General features: G+C 43.2%; 1 protein-coding gene across 2 annotated transcripts; it reads left to right on the forward strand.

Moving 5' to 3' along the window:
* LOC105274467 (protein fem-1 homolog CG6966) lies at window positions 1–24,717 on the forward strand. Of its 2 annotated transcripts, none has more exons than XM_011330624.3 (8): window positions 1–60; window positions 20,478–20,637; window positions 20,990–21,190; window positions 21,313–21,564; window positions 21,716–21,872; window positions 22,006–22,444; window positions 22,518–22,730; window positions 22,840–24,717. In XM_011330624.3, exons 1-8 carry the CDS (start codon window positions 1–3, stop codon window positions 23,242–23,244), a joined length of 1,887 nt encoding a protein of 628 aa, XP_011328926.1. In that variant the 3' UTR covers window positions 23,245–24,717. The 2 variants fall into 2 exon arrangements, with proteins under 2 accessions (XP_011328926.1, XP_011328927.1); XM_011330625.3 differs by lacking the exon at window positions 1–60 and adding an exon at window positions 13,047–13,600 and having other exon boundaries at window positions 22,840–23,244.
* Window positions 24,718–24,737: the final 20 nt, after the last annotated feature.

Raw genomic sequence — 24,737 nt, forward strand, 5'->3', positions numbered from 1 at the left:
ATGGATTTTAAGAGCGTGGTGTACAACGCTGCGAGGGACGGCAAGCTGAAACGTCTCAAGGTAAGTGGTTTATCAATCCAGCAATTTGAGTCAGCGCGACGGCGTCGCCGCCGTCATCGTAATGGCCACGTTTCTGCGGAAGAAGCGGGGTTCATCGCATCGATGATAACACACCGCGATACACCTCGCTGCAGCTGCCGGTTGGAACCTGTCGGAACCGGTACGATCACGAGTCGCGAAGCACAGCGCGTTGCGAGGTGCTCGCGACGTCGACTTGCAGATCTCCGATTTTCTTCGCTGATTTGCGCGAACGCGCGGAAAACGGGAGCCCGCTCGGTGTCTGGACGCCGCTCGAATCGGCTCGGCCAAGTACGCATGATCGTTCGGCGCGTCAAAATTGCCGTGGCACTTAAAATCCGAGGCAGGACGGGTTACCATGATAATCGTATACGTTTCGTCTTCGGCATCTCCTTTTGCGGTTTCAGCGCGTTCTCGCGCCGGTATTTCGGGATTCGGCTTTGTTTTCGAAGGTCCCGAGGCGGAATGTGTTGATGTTCGCGAAACGCCATTCTCGACGCTCCTACGAGGCTTTGTTTTATAGATTCACGGGATGATTCATGGTTCTACTGCACGTCGGCCTCGCGTAAATTACAGATTCCGTCTGCGTATGGAGCGCGGGTTCCCCCTTTTTTTTTATTGTGCGTTCTGTCGCAAAGATGGAAGCCGCTCTGACGCGGCCGTTCCATCAAAAACGTTTCGACGAGTCGTTTTCTACGCGTAGAACGATCTAAATCCGTCTTTATCGTCCAAGTGCTCGCGTGCCGCTTTCGATGCCCCACTTAGCCTTCGTTTCATAAACGATCATGCACTCGATGACGGCACTTTTCTATCTAAATATAACCGGGATGCGAGGCACGTTTTAGCGGAATTTTAACGGCATTCACAATTTTAATAAAAAAAACTTCAGGGGAACGAGAAGGAATCAACTCGATGCTTGTCTTTATCAATTTGTAAAAAATGGCACGAATGCATATTATGTATTTAGTTGGTATAAAACGAAAATTTCGCGAGCTAAACGAAACATTTAATATTCTGTCGATGGCGTTTTCTGCGTTGGCGAATTTAGGGTAAGTATTTGCAGCTCGCAACGGCATTATAGATACGTCAGGCGGCTTATGAAATAGAAACAGGCGGATGTTCGTCGAGCGCAATTTCGAAATTTCGCGTGATCGTTAACTCGTTGCTATGGGAGTGTTAGAAATAGCCCGAACACTCGCTAATTCGATTAATCTGACTTTAATTTGATCCGCATCCGATTCGTGAACAGTAGCGGAAGCACGGGTAAATCGGTTTTTCAGTTTCTCTTGATGAGTTTCTCGTCGAACAATCTTTTCCATCGATTTCTGGAATCCTTGACATCGTGCGCCTCCTCGAAATTGGGTCACCAATTTCAAATTCGTCCGAGTCGAGACTTGCTGAAAGCTACGCTAACGAGCGAGATTTCGCTATCCGTTCTCAAGGTTTCGAGACTAAGTCTAAAGAGGATACTATTCATTATTTTATCATTGACTTATCGCGTGTAGAGATGAGCTACAAAATTATCCTCCTCTCGCTGCTTCTTGATATCTGATTCCATTACATGCACATTTATCTTGCGCATCTTGTGTGTAATTCCCAAGCTGGTAATCCCCAAGCCTTGGGTGCCAGCAAGATTGTTGTTTTCCGGTCGATTTTCTCCGGCTTCGGTTTTTCCGAAAGGTTGGAAACGCGCTCTTTCACGGAGCGCGAATTCGCGAGCGACCGAGAATTTTCACCCGATCCAGGAGAATTTTCTACGTTGCATTTCCTCGCGCGTACGTTAACAGACCGTGCTGAAAAATTGTCTTTAACGGTATTCTGTTTGCACGCCATTTCGAAACGTTTGACACGGTTAACCTTGCGGTAATCTATGACGAAGTCACAGTACCACAACAAGCGTGCAACACAGTCAAGTCTTTGTCAGACACCTTTGTGAAGGAAATGAGGTGCTGGCACCTCATTTTTTTTTAAATCAATTTTTTATTAAAGTTCTGGTAGCACCCCATTGAGTTCTAGAGTTCTTTGCTAAATTTATCAATAGTTCTGGCGAATTAAGCTAAAAAATCAATTTTGAAGTTTGGGGGTGCTAACTTCACAAAACGGGATCACAAAATTAGCAATAACATTAAAACCGTTGAAAATAATGAATTTTGTTATAAGGATTTTTGTTAGAACTCTTGTGGTGCTACCCAGAACTCTCAATAAAACGTCGGATTTCCCCAAAAAATTTATTCCTTCCTACTTAGCCGGCTCGTGACACGAAAAATCGCTGTATCTTGTTAAATCTTGCTTTTAGCCGGAAATTTCTAAATTCGAAGGAATAAATTGTTTTTGGAAATTCGATGTTTTATTGAGAGTTCTGGGTAGCACCACTAGAGTTCTAACAAAAATCCTTATAAGAAAATTCAGTATTTTCAACGGTTTTAATGTTATTGCTGATTTTGTGATCCCGTTTTGTGAAGTTAGCACCCCCAAACGTCAAAATTGATTTTTCAGCTTAATTCGCCAGAACTATTGTTCAATTTAGTAAAGAACTCTAGAACTCAATGAGGTGCAATCAGAACTTTAAGAAAAAATCGATTTAAAAAAAAATGAGGTGTCAACTTCGCAAAGGTTCGTCAGACGGACAAGTGACATATATTTTGAGCGTTATTTAGCGATTATTAATTTATTTTATAATTTGATAATTAATTAGACATTCATATTTTCCTACAACTGTATCATCTTCAGCCACTTGTTTATAATAATTAATCATTTCGAGTATCAGTCTCTACAGGTAGATGCAACTCTCTTCGTAAGACTCTTGTATCTCGTGTCATTTATCACTACAAGCATTCATATCCTTTTCAAAACTACAAATATCATTATCATCATCATCATCGTTATCATTACTTAATTAATTAATTTTTTATTTTTACTCATTAATTTATAATTCCAATTGTCCTACGAAATAATAACCAACTCGCTCAATTACGATGAATTACTCCCTTTTTATTACCGTTCTTGTCCTGTCTCCGCTCGGTATCCCTGCAACAAAGAAGAGACTGCTGACGTGCGGAATGTTTAGCTCGGAGTCTTATCTCGGAGATACAGCTCCGCAAGTGGAACCGCGGTAGAGAACGAAAGATTCATCGCACGAAATTGTACGGCGAAAGAGCAAGGAACGTCGCGCGCGTTCTTTCCCTTTCCCCTTCATCTCGAGTAGGAAATAGCCGTGGCAAACAGCGGTTATATTTAGTAATGGGACGTCCGTAGACGTGCTTACGGTTGAACCTGCTCGCTCGCCTCGCATAGCCCTCCCTATTATATATTATACATATCTATGTGTTCACTTTTCGATCTATACGCGTCACAAGAGCAACGTATATATGTATGTATGTGCAATTTGAATACATACAGAGCAACGAGTCGGCGTTGCCGATCGCCGGCGTCGCATCGATCGAGAGGCCACGCAAAATCGCGCTGTTACGTGGGCTTATTGATGAGATCGGTTGCGTGCCTTTCTCTGAAGCATTCTTGATGCGTTCTTGACGAACGCTGTGACGTCCGTTCGCGAAAAAAACCGGCGATTGACGAGCGATTGATGAGCACGGGACGTCACCGGTCTGCCCACCGGTTCGCTCAATTGATTGCTTTATGAACAATGCAAGGAGCGCAACAATGTATTATACGATATCGCGTGCACCAAGTATACTTCCGCGCGGGAGCAGAATTAATCATTTCGCGAGTAAACGATATACATATAAGCGGATGTTTAAATAAAGCTGTCGGCGTGCAGCAACCGGGACTCGGTCGCGCTTTGTAAGCTCTTCATATCTACGTCAGGAACAAGTGAGAAAGTGATGATTAATTAAGCTATAGATCTCCATTCGCGACTGTCGTTCACGAAGACGCAGTCTTCGACGTGATCCAAGTAATCAGGCGATAAGGCGCGATATACGGCGATCAGGAATGAACGCATAGCGAAATATATTCTCGCCTTAGTTAATCCCAAGTCAATCGAGTTGTGAGATAGCTGATAAGAGTTTATATTCCTGTCTGGCGTCAGCAATCAGTCAGACGTGTAATCAGATGCAAACTTACGTTGGCGAGGCGCGAGTAAAGTCCGGACTAAATTCATCTGTCTACGTTATCATGAAATATCGCCCGCTCTTTGGAAGAAGCAACGGGAAAGTTCGATAAGCAGGTGGTGATCGTTCCTGTTGTGATATTTGCAGGCGAAAACATTTTCGATCAGGATCCTAGCGAGGAGCAAGCGAATGTCTCAACAAGTATTAATGCAAAGGTGAACCGATGGAATTCAGTGGTTTTTCCTGTATGCCGGGTGTAGCTGCGAGCGTGACTGCAGAACGTGCCGGCTGGCGGTTATTAATATCCGTTGGTAAATTGGCGAGTCGTCGTCGTGCGCGCGTGATACTTAACGCGAATGTGTGAGGTGGCTTCCGTCATAAATTGGCGATCGATCGTCGAATCGCGCTTCGTTCGGGGGGGCCTAATACGCGGGGATGAATTCGAGTCCGCGGGGGATGCGATATGTTTGCCTGCTCGCGGATTTATTTAATCCCCGTTGCGTCTACGGGGTACATTTTGCAGCAGGGAAAATGAACGCGCTCGCTACTGGGTTCGCGCAATGCACACGTGAACGTAGACTCACATTAGCACGGTGAATCGTATTTTTTTACGTGGTCGCCGTCACGTCGTCGAGTTCGATCGATCGTTCGCCAGCAAAAGTCAACACGCGCCTTAGGCGCGCGGCAATGCAAACGTTTACGCAGCATCGTGAACGCGTTTGATTGTGCGGGTAATTGTTTTCTGACACGGTTCAATGATGACTTTTCATCGAGACGATTCTATCTCTTATCGCGCGATTGTTGGAGCAAAGGTCCGATTGTGAGATCCTCACGTATAGCCTACCGAACGAAATCAGATAAGGGCGACGAAACGTTCTCGATAAATCCACTGGCACTTAACTGGGGTAGTCGGGTGCACCCTGAGTCGCACTCTGCGACGATACAATTAACACGACAAATTACGGATTACATTCGAGCGTCTCTCCAGGAAATCTCGAGCTGAAATTACGCTTGATCCACGTTGATCCGCTTGTTGATAACGGATGGGATATCGGATAGGGCGCCGTTGCATTTGTTCGCACAGTCCTCCATGGCCGAGGCAATAAACGGACGCTAGGATCGATCCATCTGCGAAGGTCTATTTATAAAGCCCGTCAACAGGCGAGCCCGCGCGCGCTTGTAGACGCGGGCGATTAAAATAGCCGTGCATAGGTGAAACCTGAAATGAACCAGTCAATCGGCAAAGAAACGATCCCGGGAACCCCTGACCTTTCGACGGGATTATGGATGAAAGAGCGTTATCACGCAGATTAGAGTCAACACGAGGAGTTGGTCACTCGATGTGACCAGCATGGAGCTGATTTTCTTATTTCGCGCGTTAAGCTGCACAAATCGCATCGTGTAATTTACACGATTATCACGTTTCACGTAACTTTCCTCGGAGTCGGAAAAGAAAACACATTGGACAATTCGATAGTTTGACAATTCTTCGTGAGGACGATCGCGACGATCATTATTGCGTGTGTAATAAAATCCTTGTATAATTTGGCGCAGTTAAAGTCAATCCGAGAGCTGCTCTTCGAATCGATTCGATGTGTCGGACGAGTCTCTTATTACGCAAGATGATACAGCCAAACTATCAACGTTTTAAGCGCACAGCTTCGTGCACAGACATACACACACGCGCGCAATTGCGTAATACACCGACGACGACGGGCCCAAGGTTGGCACCAATTTGCAACTTGACTCCGGTTCTGATTTCAGAGATTTCGCGTTCGTCCATATGCGTTTCCGAGGGATATCTTTGACATTACACGCGACGCTCAGATACGCCATTCGCGCGAGTTGGTTCGACCACGAGACAAGCTCGAGAAACTTGGATGCGTTTTTCCTCTCGTCGCTATGCTTTTGCCGACTTTACTGTAATGATAATATGTCACAATTCACGAGACATGTCTTATCTAATCGTACAGGAACCGTTGTGACGACTGCGCGATAAAGTTGTGAGCATAGTTAGATTTCATGAATGTGTCATTAAACGGCAGCAAACATGCAAACAATAACTAAAAGTTATTGACTAACGTATATGCAAACACATGTAAACAAGGATATGCTATTACAGAAAATGTTATTAAACATTTTCTCCAGATATTCCAGAAACAATTTCTCCCGGAATAAAGCAGAAGATAAGAAAACTGAAAATGATCAAGCGATTAGAATCAACCGGACGATTCGCTTGCGTGAGACACGAGGAGGTGTTCATGGTTTCGCTCTCGTTGCGCGATTAGTAGAACGTTTCGCTCCTCGAGTCAAATCGAGAAAACGTGTTTGACGTAACGAAAGAGGAAGCGAGATCAGAACGCATAAATCCTACTCGGAACGCTCACAAATGCCCGAAAGGAAACAGAACTTTCAAGAGAACAGGATTTAGCGCGCGTTTTCCAAGCCCATCGGGATCGAAGGTGAGATATTCATGCTGATTAACGATCATTTTCCGCGTCATGTCGATTACACGTCTCCATGCAAATGCGAGCAAACGATCTCGCTGGGGATTGAGTCCCATGGTCACTCGTGCCGCGTGATTCCGGCCTGTCGACAAGGCTGGCTGGTTACAACGTAACTGGTGGCTCCCGAGGCGCAACGCGAGGATCGATAAGAGGAGAGAGACCAGCAGTCACCTCACAGTACCTGATCTCCGGACCCGACGAGCCCTTTTCCGCACAAATGCGAACAAAGCCCGCGGCCAACCTGGCCAGTCAACCGCCTATCAGCTTCGCTTGTAATCGACTCGGTGCGTAATCGCGGAGGGAGGCTTTGCTCGATACCTTGACATTGCCTGAAGCCATCGGCGTGCACAGTTTCCTCCACGGCTACCATGCTCTTCCACCACGTTAATGGGGACTCGAGCTCTTTTGCCGAGTCTTTCATGTCGTGTACGCCTCCACTCTTGTCATTCACCATTCGCGTAATCGTGAGAAATTTATCGTTCTATTGTGATTCCGACTTGTAAATTGACAAGGAGGATGGAACGCGAAAAGTGGAAGTAGATATAAATAGCGACAAAGTTCCTCGATCGTTTCGATAATGATGATGATATCTGCTGCATCAGTCGAGAATAATGTTAGATTTGTAGATTGATATCTATGCTGATTAAATTGACGTATGATGTGCCTGCAGCTCGTTCAGCCGAATCGAGTGGCCTGCGATTATTCTGTCGATCCTTTTGTCTTCCCGAGTCAGAGTTTTTCCCGGGAAAATCATCGGTCGTTCCACGAGCGAGCTAGGCTTTGAATCATCGTCGTTCGTGTTGCGTGCCTTTGTTCCTGGGCGAAATTCGAGCTGGAATGCCCAGCAGCCCTGCGTTCGAGGCGGGTTCAGAAATACTCGGCGCGCGCCAGACGCTCGGGATTTCTGGACTGAATATTTATTTAACTTCCGTGAGACTGAAAGCCGACTCTTTCTTTCTCTCGTTCCGCCGCTTCCTCTTTCACGAGCAAGTGAGTCGGGAGAGTTATTGTCTCCCAATGGTATATTCTAGAAAAACTTCCGTGCGAACTCTCCCCTTTTAAGGATCACATTATCACGTTTCTCTTTGACATGAAGGAGATAGAAACTGGATGAACAGATGCATGTGTTGCGAGAAGCATAAAAATAGCTCAAAATTAATATTAAGAATTATTAAAACTGATTACTAATATTGATTAATAATTCTGTCAGTATAATATGCGGTGTTATCTGTAGCTAAAAATAGTGGTTACTGTTTTTTGAGAAATATATACTCCTGAAAAGTGCGTGAACGACCGAAAGTACCATTACGCCACTAAATTTAAGTATCCCGAAGTGCGCGCCTCGATCTCGTTGTGTCGTGTCGACTCTCGAGAAGCGGATTGGAGTGGATCTCCCTGTACCGTGTTCTAATATTACTCGTACCGGTAGAATTCGCGGTGAGTCAGAGGCATAACCGAGGTATAAAGCATATTTACGAAGCCAAAGACGAAACGAGATTCGCTCTCTCAAATTTGGAAGATTCGATGTGCTCGATACAGAACGGCAAATACTTGATAAATTAGGTAGTGCATTTCTAATAGATCATACAGTGCAATTTTTCTTTAATTGAGACGTTCCTGTAATTAAAACGAGTGCAGAATACGGAAAGATACAGAGGAGAATATGTTTTATATTTATTTTGTTATTAAATCTTGTAATATATTTTGGCATATCGATTGCCTTCACGAGCGAGGCATTAATCTTGAGATAATGATTGCGATCTTTTTTATATCAAACTTCTTACTAGATATCTGTCAGTGAGTAGCTGAATACTATCGTTTTTTTCAATGGAACTAATTTGACTTTAAAGATCTTCATTAACGTTCATTCTTTTTCTCACGTCGGCTCATTCATCCAAAGCATTATCATTTTTGTTCTCAAGCGCATGTAGAATTAAATTTTTTCCTTTATGAATAATCATTATTGCTGTGCATGTGTGTGATTTGACGTCATAGATGCTAATCGACTAAATAGACTCAACTCAAGGATTTTTAATCTTCAACATCAAAATTTGGAGGCGTAAATTGAAAATCAACGAAGACGAGAGAGATTATCTGGAACTCTAAATATGATAATGTACAATGTGAGATAGAAAGAGAGAAAGACTGCAATAAAGACTGGCATAAATAAATACGAAGTAACGATTATTCTAAATAAAGCCCAACTAGAACATGAGAGTCCGAGACAATGTATTATTGAATGAATAAACTTTTACGAATAAGACTAGACTAATGAAAAGGGTATTTTAAGACAATGTATTGATGACATCGGCAATTCTCACGTGTTTCTTCTTCTCAATTAATTCACGAGATATCGTAATAAAGAACCTGCGCCAGCCACGTCGACGTACTCAGCAACATTTCCTGCCTTTATCGAGACCGTGCGATTGCGCACGTCTAATAGCTCGACCGGAACTCCACGGAATGCTTGTGTCGTCGCAATCGTCGTTTCAACAAGAAAGAATCTTGAAAGAGTTAGCCAATCCAGGAGGTACCATTAAAATAGCTACTCTTTCAATCATCGCAAAGGGGAAGGAGAGAGATCGTGACTTTTGGGTCAAGGATAGATCCTTCAAAAGTACCTTTCGCATCTTATTGTGTCTGATTCTATGAAGAATCTGCGTGCTAATCACTGCGTGCTAAATGCAATAATACGCGGCGTTGCGTGATCCGTCGATGCAAAGTCAAGTAATCGAATAATCAATCGTCATCGACCGCATTGCGCATCTCGTAATTCTGTTTTCCTTTCGCATCTTTTCTGCCGCTTAATATGCAGCATAACATTTTGCATATTTATAAGCTCCGCCTACTACGCGTATAAACCGAAACTGACTACATGTGTCTTAGCTCGTCCTCGTGCAACGCAGGAAATCGGATTCTCGTGTCGCGAAACGCGGAAAACTCGCGCGATTTAAATTGTTGTTAATAATTCATGGGATTGTATTTCCTCGTGGAACGATCAATTGTCATGTCGTTCACTCGCTGATATCTTGCACCCGCAGGCGCTTTCCGCCTTCTCGCATTTGCAATCCTGATGTATCGCGGAAGTCGTTCCTTTTTTCTCCGCAATACAAAGCAATCAGGTTAATCCGAAATGATTAATACGAAATGATATTCAATTGCCTGTAAATATGCGAAGATCAAATCAAGCGGATCTATTCACTGAGATTCTGCGATCCCTTTATCGTCAGCGAGTCCCAGGAAATTGTGCAGATGCAAGACTTTCCTGGAGAACGTGTGGGCTTTCCGTCATTTCTCGAGAATCACTGATTCGGATTCTGCTTCGAAGCGAACATACTCGATTCCAGTTTTGGATGGAGATATAATCAGTTTCCGTGCGAGAAGGCCGAATGATTGTCAAAGTCATTCGTTTCCGGCATGGCGCGTGACTCGCAGATGCATATTGCGGACACTTGATACTCCCAATTAGAACGATAATCGTGATGGCAATTAGCGACTGCGTCACGGAATGACGAGGATCGATCAATGGATTTAATGAGTTCGAATGAACTTTGTGCCCCGTTCTGAACTCCATTCGCGTCGCCTTCATTCGTGTTGCCTTACGCATATATGTATTGTAAATTGTCTATTCGGAATATGTTATTCTTCGGATTCAGACTATTTGTATTACTGTTTAGACCAAAATGTAAATGATGAACCAAACCTGACAATTGTTCTCGCCTGACGTATTTATCAAATACTTGTTTTCATAGCACTTGACATCTTAATTTATTGCTTTCCGAACATCATAAATTTACATCATTTTGGAATATATTATCTGATAAAATCTTCATTTTGTTTATCGCTTTTTCTCGGATTGTTTCTCTGACTAAGATATTTTTCAAATCAGACGAGGATTCAAATTCCTTACGCTTGCATCACTTATTTCACTGATCTCTCATAATGATACTTAACAATTTTGTTTTGTCGAATATGCAAAGTAATCCTTGAATAACTAGTTCTTCGGATAACATTATAAAATCGGTCTCAACATCTTATGACTTGCTAATTTAAGAAATGATAATCTAAAGTAAATAAGTTAAATATATGTAACCTGACTATCTAGAGGAGAATATATTGTTTTGACGCAACAGTGTCAAAACATACAAATGTATCGCAAAGAAGAAAAGTGTAAAGTACACGAACAAAAGTTTCTTATCCTTTTCAAACACAAATGAGATATAAATTAATGCAGCACTTTATTAATCTACACCGATTGACGTAGAGGCGTATCGAATGAATGATTGCTTAAAGATCTCGCAGTCGCGCGCGGCGCGAGATGACATCCTCGTCGTCGCAGATAATGCCACAGCAATACAACTTACAATTGCAGCAGTAACACTCCTCTCGTCGAAGGTTCACGTAACGATGCCGGTTAGAAAGTAAACGTGTAACTTGACATAATCCGGCCTTACGTGCGCTCGGTGCCATCAATTTCGCATCGTGTTTTATTCTCCCCCTTTCCCTCCTTCGTATATTATGCGTCGATCCACGAGCGCGTCAAATAAATCTGTTCTCGCTATAATTGTTACTAATTATGACATATGCTTCATGTGAAATTGAATTTACTGAAATTAGGATCAAGGCGATTTATTTATTTTAATTGATGTATCTTTACTTAATCTAATTGGGTCATCCTACCGGTTCGTGAGTTGTGTGTTAATTTAATTCGCTTTTGCGATATTATACAATCTCGCTTAGTTTTGTAATAATTTATCGAATTGTGTCGAACGCCATGTTTTCGTAATCTTCATGGTACTATACGTCTAATTAAATAGCGAATTGCAATAAAAGCACATAGAGATTCGGTGGGTTTGCTGGAATCTGTCAAAGCAATGTTAATTGCGTCGAGTGATCACGCAATGATTGCGCTTTTTGCGAGTCATGCGTGCGGCGTTCAAGAATTAATATTTATGCTAGAAACGCGTCCTAGCGTAACCTGTTGCACTTCCTCGACACGTATTATGTAACAATATACTGTTGAGTATTATCGAGATCTTTTTATATATGTAAATGATTGAACCTGTCTTGTTCTCTTTTTGAAGTTTTAAGAAATTTCGTGAATACGTTTGTGTATTTATCTTATATGTTTTCTTGTTATAATTTTATTCTCCTAATTTTTTCGATTTTGCAATTCTTAAATTCGACAGATTTCTCATGACAGGGAGATTCGTGTAATCGCGTTTCAAGATTAATTTTGAGAAACAATTAAAATGAAACGAATTTGAGATACGTGAGATTCCTCGAAGATCGTGTTTCGCGCATCTCAAGATCGCGCGAGGTAAGTGTCCGATCTTCTTGTCGTAATCTCGTGCAACGCCACGTAACCGCTTGTACAACATTATCTCCGACTTCTCTCCGGTACGACGTCCTGTTATGTAATCATACGCCGCCGGGTATAAGCCGATCAGGAAGAACAATTAGAAAGCTGCGCAAAGGTGTTCAACTGCATGAACGAATCGGTCACCGACAGCAGTAGTCTCCAAATTTTGCAATTTTTCAATAAATCGAAGTAGTTTCTCAAAATTATTATCATCACAAATTCTTATAAAAAAGTGGATATAAGAACACAAAATTATATAATATTAATAATTAAATATTAATAATATTAATAATTTCTAAAATTACAGAATAATCGCGAGACGATAAGCAACCTTTCCATTGTGAAATTGTTCTTCTTTTCTTCTTATTATTAGTAACTTATTATTATCATAACTATTATTATTAAATTGTGACACTGAATGACATTACATAAAATTCGCGAAACCGGCGAGCATTCGTTCGCGTAACGACTTGCGCAATTGCGCCCCAATTAACGTAATTCGCGATAATGCCGTTTGCGCTGGAAATCGATCTCCATTTCCGACTTGTTGAATTTCTTGGATCAGCTATCAAGACAAAAAAATACATCGCGAATCACGGATGTAATCGGATTGAAATTGCTCGTACCTCGGAATTCTACCACTTTGTCCCATATTGTTGTTCGGTTCCTGCGCGTATCACTGACGAGAAAAATTGTGGTACCGTCGTTACTCGCGCGTAACATCGCGCAAATGTCGAGCCCGAGCTGGACTGACGACTTTCTCGAGCTCAATACATCCCTGGCTTGGATAATCGTCGATCCACCACCACGGTGCGCACCTCGTGTGGTCGAGCCTCTCTCTCTCTTTCTCCCTGTCTCTGTCTTTGTCTTACCTCCTACTCTGTTCCTCATAAAGCCACGCTAGATCTTTGCCCACTTCGAGGAAGTCACCTCAGTGATAATCGGTACCCACGTTGGGACTGTTCGTCGTCTTGGATTTTTTGATTGAGTGCGATCTTCTGGAGTCAGTCCGCTTGATCCTGTCACGGTTCCGCATGATCGTGATCGAGTCGCGAGAATCCCGAAAGTCCTCAAACTCGTTTGGCGATTCATGATTTCTCAAGTGGTCGTTTTACTTTGATGATTCATTCACTTTGCGGGAGGCGAGCAGTTCAGTTTTGGTAACATATAAATGATTCTTTTTTTCAACGGATTTCGTGTCGTCAGTTTCAGATTCGAGCTTTTTAAACGAGATAGCTTCTGTCAAGAGCCGTCTTAATTTCTAATAATTCGATAATCGTTGCGTAGTTGATTCGCGCTCGCGCATTTGCATCTCATGGATACTAACGAGTCTTTTCGATTGCGCAGATTGTCTTGTTTTGTTTTTATAATTTGAGTAGTCCATTTTGCAATCGCATGTATTACAGAGAGACGATAATACGTAAATAAAGGAAGACAATTTTCTCTACGTTGCATGTATTTTTCCGAAACGCTCGTATTTCTGTTGCGTGAGTCCAATCGTTTGCAATAGTCAATCGCTGCACATTCAAGTATTCCAACTGCGACTAATGGAGGACGTACCAAACAACCAGTCGTTTGCACAGGTAAGCTTTGCGCGTAATTCATTGCGTTTGCTGAAAATGATATAAATGTAAATTAATTAAAATTAAATTGATAAAAATCGTGAATTAAAATTAAAGACAGATGGAATTCCAAAAATAAGCTACTTAAAAATTATATTTTTATTATTCTTCGTACAGATTTTTCGATAAAATATCAAAGCTATTTCTTAATTATTGCAATAGCTTAAAAATAGCTTTCTTATAAAATTGTTTAATGCTTAAACTAACATATGCGTTAGACTTATATTTTTTCTACGCATTATATTTATAAATAACTTTTTGACGTCACCATGTTGCAAATCAATGATGCATGGAATGCACGAAAACATGATATCCCCAAGTTAATAATTATGTAAAATAAAATATTAGCAACGCAAATTTTAATGTTTGTGTTGTTTTATAAGATATTTGCGCAGTTACGTGTATAATTTAAATAAAATTAAATAAGATCTAACTTTTAGTGGTTAGATCTTAAAGACGTGGTAAACTTTCTTAGAGGCTGATTATGCGAATCACGTATATCTATCTTGATCGTTACGTTTCTTTTTGATTTACGATTACGAACGTGCAACGTGTAACAAACTGATAAATTCCTTTGGACTTCATTATTATTACTATTTGTTAAACAATTTTATATGTCTCATTCGTTCTCAGTCGCGTGTGTTCTCCTGAGATTGCATTACGGAAAGCCAGTTACGAATCATGACAGAAATGCTAAGGTTGCTCCGTGGCCGCTTACAATGCGTGGACAACCTTCGTGCATCCTGGATGACGGTTTCTTTGTCGCTAGAACGTTAGCACAACAACCCCAGTGACAGCTGGAAATCCCAGCAGCGCCAGTCACGCTCTGATGATGATGCAGAATAATTTCCTCTTAAAGTCAAGAAAGAAAGACAAAAAGAAAGAGAGAGAGAGAGAGAGCCCGCGAAAAATGAGCTGACCAAGGGGGCATGCACGCGAGCGCATCTTATCGTCTATCTTCAGAGAGTGTATTTTCGTCCGACAATGATAGTTCATTGTCCTTAAGACGCACGGTGCGACGATGTACGCGAACGAGATTTAACGTCTCGGACAGGTCGAACCTATTTCGAGTAGACGACCCTGGAAATCGGGAAGACGGCACTTTTGTTTCTTGTTTCGATCCGGTTCCGGTCCAGAATTAATTGGATCGTCCTCGAACCGGCTAGGTCGAGGGTCTCGATGTCCTTGCCGTTCGCAGTTCGAGCGCGGGAGAAAGACGGAGCCACAGAAGTTCCCTTCGGACTACTTCGTGCCCTTCTCACGTCCGGAACATGAATTATATTTTTCTGAATCAGGCCTCGTTCTATCTTGAGTGTCTCGTGATGCCGCGGCTGGTACGCTCGGCCATTCGATTTAATTCAAGCTTTGCCGGTAAAATAATTTCGATATAGAATTATCGCGTTGGAAAAAGAGAGAGAGATCATTTTTATACCTGTCAGAATTGGAGCAGGATAAAAATATTCGATCTGGGGACTGAGACAAAGTGTCGAAGCAAGGTGCAATTGACGACCGGGCCTCGCAATGACTCTGCTCTGAGTAATGACTCGAACTCTCCCGCGATTGTTATACTCTTGCGCATTCGTTACTTTCTCACTTGTCATGATGATACTGTGCTCCAATAATCGAACTCGCAGGTTAATGATCTTTCCCAGGTGACGAAGCGCGTCGAGCTATCATCGCTGCTACTATTCTCGGATATGATGAATTATATAAAGAAAATACACATTTGACTTCCATGAGGATCGTCTTCTGATCTCTGAGTTCGCTAAGCTTTTGCATAATTAATAAACGTTGTGCAACGTCTGCTGTTGTTTACGACGTGTTTGTGAGATGGATAATAATCGGGAAAAATTAAATGGAAATTGAAACGAAGATTTTAAGATCTCCCCTGCTTTATCTTTCCTCTCTTACATTGCCTGTTACTCATATATGGGTGACAATTTTAGTAACTTAAGGAGAAATGACTGTATTAATTATTTAATGTATTATAATTAGCTAACTTTTTGAAATACAAAACTTACAGATATTGAATGAAATAAAACATCATTTGCCTAATATAATATATACCAATATAGAAACAAAATGTTGTCATAGGTTCATGCTAGAAATTAGCTGGGCAGTCTAACAAGCTAACACTTCCTAATAGGTCTCTCGCTGCCGAAACGAGTTCCGCGCGGCGGCGATTGATCGCGAGCTCGATCTGCTCGCTTGATCAGCTGAAACTCGCTCGCGCGGACAACTTTCTACGGAGCCGGCATTTGCACGAGCCGCGGCGGAAATTAACAATTTATCGAGCGATCGTGCCGATAGCCGGTGGACGTAAGAGATTAAATCACTCGGCGATAAGCATTACCCGATTTTCCAGCTTCGCCAGTAATGACGAATAATGGCCACGACATCGATCGCTTTTTAAATTGTCGATCAGCCCGCCCCTGTGATCGTTGCGGATCCGCGTGCGCTCGCCGCGTGTCCCCGCTGCGAGATTGCGATGATAATCATCGCGCACAACAATGTCCGACGAGTGCAACCCAAAATTATCTGGCGACCGTAATTTTCGACGCTCACACGCTCGAATGCCGTAATCGTAATTGTCGCGGAAAACTTCTTTCGCCGTCGAATATCCGCGCGCAATTGTAATCGCCGTAATTAGGTTTTACATGAGGCAACTCGGTCGAGGTCGTGGTGCGATAGCGTTTTCACGGCATTTTCATGTGAATTGCGTGTGTGTCTCACGTTGGGAACGTGAGTGCACGTTATTTCACGACTTTGCTCCTCCTGGTTCTCTTTGAAGGATGCTGCGATCTCGTGATCTTGCGCGTGAGAGAATTCATTGTGCGAGTATAAACTACATGGAGATCATAAATTTCATGCCCAAGTCCATCCGACTTTATTGCAATACATATCACAAGATTATAAAATAAATGACACATTATCACGTCTTTGTAAAATTGCTTAGGTATTTATAGCGCAATTAATACTGTACTTGTCGTAAATCTCATTCGCCAATATTTCGCGAGCATCACGTACACCATGACGTGGAGCGTTAATCAACAGATAATTCGTACTGCATTAGTCATCATGCATGAATGATTTACATGAGCACGTTGATTGCCTTCGTCGATTCATTCAGTTCATTCACATGCCTCGTTATTATCTCTTCTTATAAACAGCGAAATCGGTTACTCGCAAACCTCGTTCGGCGACCATGGCAAAAGCATGGCATCTCTTGCTCCGTTTTGCGTCCGAGATTTATCGAGATTTATTTTCCTGATACGTATTGATGAATTTATAAATAAACTGTTACCCCGGCGCGCGAGCACTACAATCGACAGTCGCGATCTTTACGATCTTCACCGGTTTACGATCGCCGCGTGCTACTTCGAGCGAGCCTCCCGAAGTGACGAGTGTAAAATTTAAGTGGAACGTACCGGCTCGTACTTGCGACATTATTAACAGCACGCACATTATTTAGCAGTGAAATGCAAAGACTCGCCGCATACGGTACTTGACCGCTACTGGCCTTAGCGTCTATTGATGTTTTTCAATTTATGACAAGAGTATAAATGGCGGGACTCACGTGGACCATCGGTCCCCATTACTGCAGTTAACTCCTCTATGGATTTTCCATGGATATTTTTTTTTCCACGCAAGCATTAACCCACAAATGTCCGGGACTAAGAACGAACTTGGAAGCTACCGGCGAAACGTCCTCTCCATCGCTCATCCGAATGGAGCCGGCACGATTAGCAGCTCGCTGAAAATAGCCTGCTGCAGCACGCTTTCCACGAGGAACAAACGTCGGAAATGTCTCGACAATGGGCGCTCGCCTGCTGTGGGAAGAGCAATTTGTTGTTTCGGCTCGGAATATCGGCGCTTTATTTGCCGTTATCGCCTGTTGAATTTTGCTGCCGATCGCGGGAATTTTGTCGGCTCAAAAAAAGAGCACCACGAGAAAATCCGACGATCACGCGCGCAATTGCGCAACATGCAGCTCTTGCGATTTTTGTCGCATCGACGAGGCAATTCGCAATTTCGGGACCGCTTGCGCAATTCCGCACGCGCGCGCATTTCCATATTTCGCAATCACCGAGTTCTTTCAGATACGACTCCGTCATTGTTATTGATTGTCCGTCATTATTGTTACGATTCCGTTTCCTGTGCAGCTGTTGAGCGTTGGTTAAAGTGGAAAATTACCCGCAAGCCGTGCGCATTTTCTTGTAACGCGAACGTAAAGACGCGCGTTTTCTCACCTCTGACGAGTCCGTTTCGGCATCGACCGTTCTCGTTACCTACATTTTAACGAGGAACCAAACGGGAACGTCGCACGTCGCACGGCGAGAAAGAAGGGGGGGAGTCCGAGGCGGAATGAAGCGGACGGGCCCACGAAAAAGTAAATCGGTCACATGAATAACGGCACCGGTTGTCTGTGGGTGTGACCGAAATACGAAGACGAAAAACCGAAAGACTGACGGAGGTTCGTTAAGTTCCGTTGTAGAGCAGAATTCTCTCGTTTAAACTACGACGAAAATTGCATGAGCTGAAACGAGAATAATGAAAAATGTGACCTGCATCAATAAAAGAGGCTGAAAAAAATTTCCACTATTTTAAAAGAATATTGACAAATGCGACTAAAATCAGAGTTTTATTCCTTGTGAAAGTTAATTCTTTTGTACCAGTTTCGGTTCAATGCTCATGAATCTCAATCTTAACATTATGACAGAAACGAATTGTTCACGAATATCTCGTGAAGCGAAGTGGCGCGATGGAAGCTGCTATCCCTATATGGGATAGCATGGGAGTGTACCAAAGAAGGACAGTTCCGGAAAGCAGGTCTCCTCTTTGAAAAAACAGCATTAAAATAAAAAAAGCATGAGTGGCATGAGGTGGAGGGGCAATGGAAGGACGCAAAGCAGAAAAGTGTCTGGTCTGCCCCCACTTTGCTCTGGTAGCGGCCCATTGTAAGCGGCGGTTCATGTGTCCGAATGGGGTCCAATGTCTGATTATTCGTTTAACGGGACTCGCATGTCCACGATGGCCGGGGACCGATGATTTCTCCAGAAGACAGCGGTGGGTTAGGGGTTCGGCTTTCACGCTCAGTCTTCTCCTAGGCGGGTGCGCGCGTGGACTGCTCCGGGTTCCCTGCTACGAGGGGATAATCGCTGACAATCGAGTTTGCTTTAATAAGTCTGACGAAACGGGAGTATCGTCGAGCGAATCGCGCGAAAAGAAATTCAATCATCAATCATATCGATCATTAAATCCGACCGAATTAATTAATTATAGAACAGTGCGCTCTGGTTTAGTGGTTTGTCTCTTGATGCGCGTGATGCCATAAAATGATAATTGTTATTATTATACGTATATAATAATATACGTTTTCTGTTTCGTTGTCGCGGTGATGATATAACTGTTCATAATTTGTTTGTCAGGTATGATACTTACACTTTCGAGTGGTTTGCTAATGTCGTAATTATTCAGCACTCACTTGGCTCGAGTTCCTCTCACGAAATCGCGCCTAACTGTGAAGGACGAGCTGAAGTTTTTGTCATCTCGCGATGTGTTGCACGATCCTCTCGTAAGTCTGCGAGGGGCCCTTCAGCCCCCCCCCCCCCGTGGGTGATGCAAGAAACCCATCTTCCAACTTTGTATGTAACGTGTGCCACAGCCACGTGGTGTGCTCAGAAAGACGGTGAACGTCAGCGCGAGTGCTGTTGCGGGTATTGTCTACTGACGACGCCTGAACATCCGAGAGAATCTATTTTCCGAGAATCCTTTTTCTCTCGCTTAGTCTCAGATCGCAATCTCACTCGGGCAATTTTCACATTGATTGCCTGAGAATCCATCGTAGCCGTAGCAAAAAGAATCCGCGTTCTTTAATACGCACGCGTCTCGAGGAAAAATATTTCTGCCACTTGCTTCCGCGAGTCACGTCTTGTTTGATGAAAATTTATTCTGTGCTTTGACTTCGCCGAAAACACTCGAATAATTCTATTTTTGGGGATAATTGTATTTTGTTTTCATCATCCGTAGTGTACTTTTTCGCATTACGTATGCTCAATACATTCGTATTACATATGTATGTAAATATTTGTCTGTACGGAATACTATTTAATCTACGTAGATGGAAATCTATATGGAAGATGAATGGCACAACAACTGCGTAAAATAGAGCAGGAGCAAAACTAAATACGAGATATCTGCATTAGACGGTGACATAAGCTTATACGTGGAAAATCGCGAGTTACGGAGCGCTGATAATCAGTGGACACAGAGACCGAAATCACACGGTATCTTCGAGAGTGCTAAAAGTATAGGACAACGTGCAGCCAAGAGGGGAGTTTGTGATTTAAATATTTATTATTGCCAGCGAAACCTTCGGTCTTTTGCGCGAGTGTGCGTGCCGTGCCAATAATTCGTTTAACCGTCAAACCAGTTGACTTTGAAATCTTCGTCGACACGCATCGCACGGCACGTCCGTGCTGCCTGTACGTGTTGGCTCATTAAGTGGTTCAACACGGGGTCCGTACTATCGAACGTAAGTTGATGCGCGAACTTTGACCATTCATCCGGTAGTTTCCTCGACTGTCACGTTTGGCGATGAATTAAACGAGTCATGTCGATAAATTGGGAATAAAATTATTAATTGATACAACGGCAGGTCTGACTCGAACGTTAGGTATTGTCCATTCCAGTTCATTCATTTTCTTCTGATAGTAATCGCTTCCCGTGAATGCTTCAGGATGGCTTCTATAATATAATATGTTCTATCTTTAGCCTCGTAAAAAACATTGATAAAAATTGCATATTAAATGATATTCTTCTTCTTTTCCTTCGTTAGGTGTTCCTAGAGCATCGAGGCAAGGATGAGGTAGGTCAGTTGGTTGGTGCAAAGACTCATGGCGCAACACCCTTAGTCATGGCATGCCGGAATGGGCATTATGATGTGGCCGAATACCTCATCGAAAAATGTGGGGCGGACGTGGAACAACCTGGATCAGGTGAGGGAGCCTTTCATTAATGGCCTTGTTTCGATGAGCGTAAATCGTCTATCGTGAGCATCCAAGCTTATATTGCGAAAACGACATTTGGTAAAGATCTGCCTTGAGAATTTTTGTTTTTTCTCTTTTTTCGGATATGTTGAAGATGTCGAAGATGGCTGAAACATTGCGTGACGAGCCATCACATGTAAATACCTTGCGCTGGTGCGATTGTTTGTCGCAATCTGGCTCGTCAATTTTATCTCGTTCGTCACATTCGCGTCTTTATATACATATATCTTGTAACTCGAAACTGCAAAAAATCTCTTTTGCTTGGTATTAAGACGCCTCATCGGAATGTTTCTGAAAACAGTGGTGTTCGAGGGAGAGACGATCGAAGGTGCACCGCCTCTATGGTGTGCGGCAGCCGCTGGTCATCTTGCACTGGTCAAGTTGTTGGTGAAACGAGGCGCCAAAGTCAACTCGATCACGAAGACCAACTCCACGCCTCTCCGTGCCGCCTGTTTTGACGGACACTACGACATTGTAAAATTTCTGGTGAATAATGGTGCAGGTAAGTAATATAAAATACAAATATTAATGCATAGATTGCTCCCCATCTTCAGATTCTACATTGACGATATTTTTCTTAAAAAAATAAGCAAAAGTTGAAAGAAATTTCTACTCTTCTTGCAGATATCGAGATGGCGAATCGACATGGGCATACGTGCCTGATGATTGCGTGCTACCGCGGTCACATTAAAATCGCAAAGTTCCTACTCTCCCTGAACGCGGACGCGAACCGCAAATCTGTGAAAGGCAACACGGCGCTGCACGACTGCGCCGAGAGTGGATCCCTGGAGATACTGAAGGTACTCGTCGAGCACGGCGCCAAGATGGACGTGGACTCTTACGGGATGACGCCACTCCTCGCGGCAGCAGTAACAGGTTAAGGCAGAAAGTTCCACGCACCACTTGCAGGTTCCCCTAAGATAGTTTATCTTGCTCGTCCGACGTCGTTGATCCGTTCCGCGACGCTCAGGAGACGGCCGGCACGGAGATAGACTAATCGAACGTCTTTTCGTTTCTTCCTTTCTAGGTCATACACACATCGTCGAGTACCTCATAAGCATTCCGGATCTATTCGATAGGAAGGCACACATTGACGCCCTGGAGCTACTCGGAGCTACATACGTGGACAAGAAGAGGGACATGATCGGCGCCTTGCAGTTCTGGAAACGAGCCATGAATGAACGGTACGTGTCTCCCAACACGTTCCCGCGAACAAACTGCTTCCAACTTTTTCATCTTAGAAATATATCGAAGATTATAAGACTTTGCTATAAAAAGGAGACTAACGCCGTGTCGTTTCGTAATCTATATCTTCAGATACCGAGGAGACCGTCCGGTGATATCAAAACCTGAATTCTCGCCCGTCGTAGCCGCTTACGATTTCGCCCGTGAGGTGAGCGAACCCGAGGCTCTGGACGATCTGTTGGCAGATCCGGACGAGATGCGTATGCAGGCACTAGTGATCAGAGAACGAATATTAGGACCGGCTCATCCTGATACGAGTTACTACATCAGGTACCGCGGAGCGGTCTACGCAGATGCTGGTAAATTCAGCCGTTGCATCGAGCTGTGGAACTACGCCCTCGACATGCAGCAAGACATGCTGGATCCGCTGAATCCAATGACACAAAGCTCTTTATTCAGTTTCACCGAGCTCTTCAGTTTCATGATGGGCGAGGAAGGAAGGCAGACGGTTAGAGGCCGTAGGGTACCGCCGGTAGAGAGGCGAGATCTCATGAGAGTTTTCCAGAAAGCTGTAAGTACATCGTACAGCACTAGTAGATCCTGATTTCGAACGTTTACCACTCATTGCTAAATTACTTGTGCAGGTCAAGGAAGTGAAGAAGGGGAAACAAATGGTGGACAAATTGGGCGATCAGGTGTGCGAGCGTGATCTGACGTTTCTGAATAGAGTTCTCGTCATTACTCTGCACCTCGCATGCTTGTTGACGCGCGAGACGGGTGAGGACAACATTGAGGAACACTTTGCCTTGCACAAGGAGCTCTACGACCTAATCCAAATAAACGCCAGAGGCAGGCAGGTGAGCGGCGCGCGTAACTAGTTTGTCGACGATGAGAATTGGGAGCGACGAGGCGGTGAACCGACGCTCGATAATTTTTCTTACAAATTCTGCGATATGGTTTTTTCAGGGTCGCGATGCACTACAATTGGTTCACAGCGAGGACGGTGCTCTGGTCGGGAGGTATCCCACGTGCAAGTTTCCATCCTCTTACTTGACTAAAGCTCTGCTCAGAGTAGGCGCGAACGTGAATGCGAAGGACAACGACGGCAACACGGCCCTCCACTTGGCTGCGTTATTGCGCCCTTGGCAACCGCGCTTAGCGATCGATCTGCTCGACGCCGGCGCGCATCTCGACGCGGTTAACAACGACGGCAACACGTTCGAGACGCTGTTGTGTGACAAGAAACTCTATGATTCGATTTACCCGGTTAGGTATACCACGCTCGCGTGCTTGGCTGCGCGAGTGGTCAAGCAAACGTACAGGGAAAGCAGTGTGCCACGTTACCTACGCGCTTTCGTCAAGATGCATTAACAGGATCCTGAAGAGCTGCGGCACTGCGATCTCGAAGCGATCTTACGTTTATTTTTCTGATTACTGACTGATTACTGAGAGAGTTTGACTACTGCGGGATGTAATAATGATCGTTGACGAAAACATGCTAACTTTTACCCGTTGTCATTCACTCATCTTCTAACAATCTGAACCTCACTCTTTTACTATGCAGTACCCATACTGAAACAAAGGTAAAAGAATGAAACACAAAGAAAAAACAAAGAAAAAGAATAAAAAGTACTATCAGACTCCTGATCATCCTGATGTGCCACGCGGTTACGGGTGCAATGAATTAAGTACGGGAACACGGGATGGACCTCGGTTTTGAAAAGTCCAAAAGTCGATTCCCACTCACCACTGGGCACGACGTTCACGATGACTTCCTGGTTCGATGTTACTTATCTCATCGTTTGGAGATCACACAGTTGTCTATAGTAATTTTTCAATATTGATTCTCTCTCTTCGGTCAGCTGTTCAGCGAGGAATCAATATACTAGATGGATTAGCACGGACGCAAAAATACAATTTTCATTACCAGCGATATAGAACGCACCACAATAACACGAAGCGCACACAATCCCAAAAAGAACTCTTGATAGCCTCTCCCGTAATATAAAAAATACATGTTTTGTAGTAATAAGACTTTTGCAAAGGGATATAAAGGATTTCCCCTTTTACCTCGGTTGATAATCCTTTCTTTGTGCTTTGTATTTAACTTATTCGATGTAAAGGAAAAGACATCAAGTGCACTTTTGCACTTTTCTAACAATTGCGGCGACGTTGTATTGCGTTTTGCTATTGAACATGTGATATTTAATAAAATGCAATATTTTAAATTTTACCTGTATATTTGTATACACGTATTTCGATACGGCAATAACGAAATACGTTCTTGCGAAAATTCATGCATTATCGAATATTATATGTCCCAATAAATGTAAAACGATTAAGTAAAACAATTAGAAAACATTTCAAAAATACGAGTTTTTGACTCTCGCTCTTTCTCTCTCTTGGACATTATAAATATTATACGTGTAATGTTATATAAATCCAAGAAAGAATTTTTAAAGGATTACAATAAAATCATGTATATATTAATGACTATATACATACGATGATACGAGAGAAACACTGACTCCCGGGATGAATAAGATACGATCGAGCACTGACCAGCATTGGTCACGCGACGATAATGACGCAAAGATATCGAATAATGTGATCTTATTATTACAAACTCGGCTAATTGAGAGATAAGGCCTTTCCCTTATACATAAACCCCGCGCGCAAGCCATATTATATATATACATACATACTACGTTGATAACACTTAGCGTTGATGACTATATTCAAGTGTAACTGAAATGTGTAACCTTAGAGAAGTGACTTTTTACCTTGCTGTATAAACGAGATAAAGAGAAGAACATGGATTTGTAATAAAAGTTTTCTGACTCTGATAAACGGCAAATGTGATT

Source organism: Ooceraea biroi, chromosome 11 (assembly GCF_003672135.1).
Source record: "Ooceraea biroi isolate clonal line C1 chromosome 11, Obir_v5.4, whole genome shotgun sequence".
NCBI lineage: Eukaryota > Metazoa > Arthropoda > Insecta > Hymenoptera > Formicidae > Ooceraea > Ooceraea biroi.

Coding starts and splice junctions, on each gene's coding strand:
- LOC105274467 (XM_011330624.3), top strand. CDS start 1: ATGGATTTTAAGAGCGTGGTGTACAACGCTGCGAGGGACGGCAAGCTG. Junction 61..20,477: donor GCAAGCTGAAACGTCTCAAG/GTAAGTGGTTTA, acceptor TTCCTTCGTTAG/GTGTTCCTAGAGCATCGAGG. Junction 21,191..21,312: donor TCTGGTGAATAATGGTGCAG/GTAAGTAATATA, acceptor CTCTTCTTGCAG/ATATCGAGATGGCGAATCGA.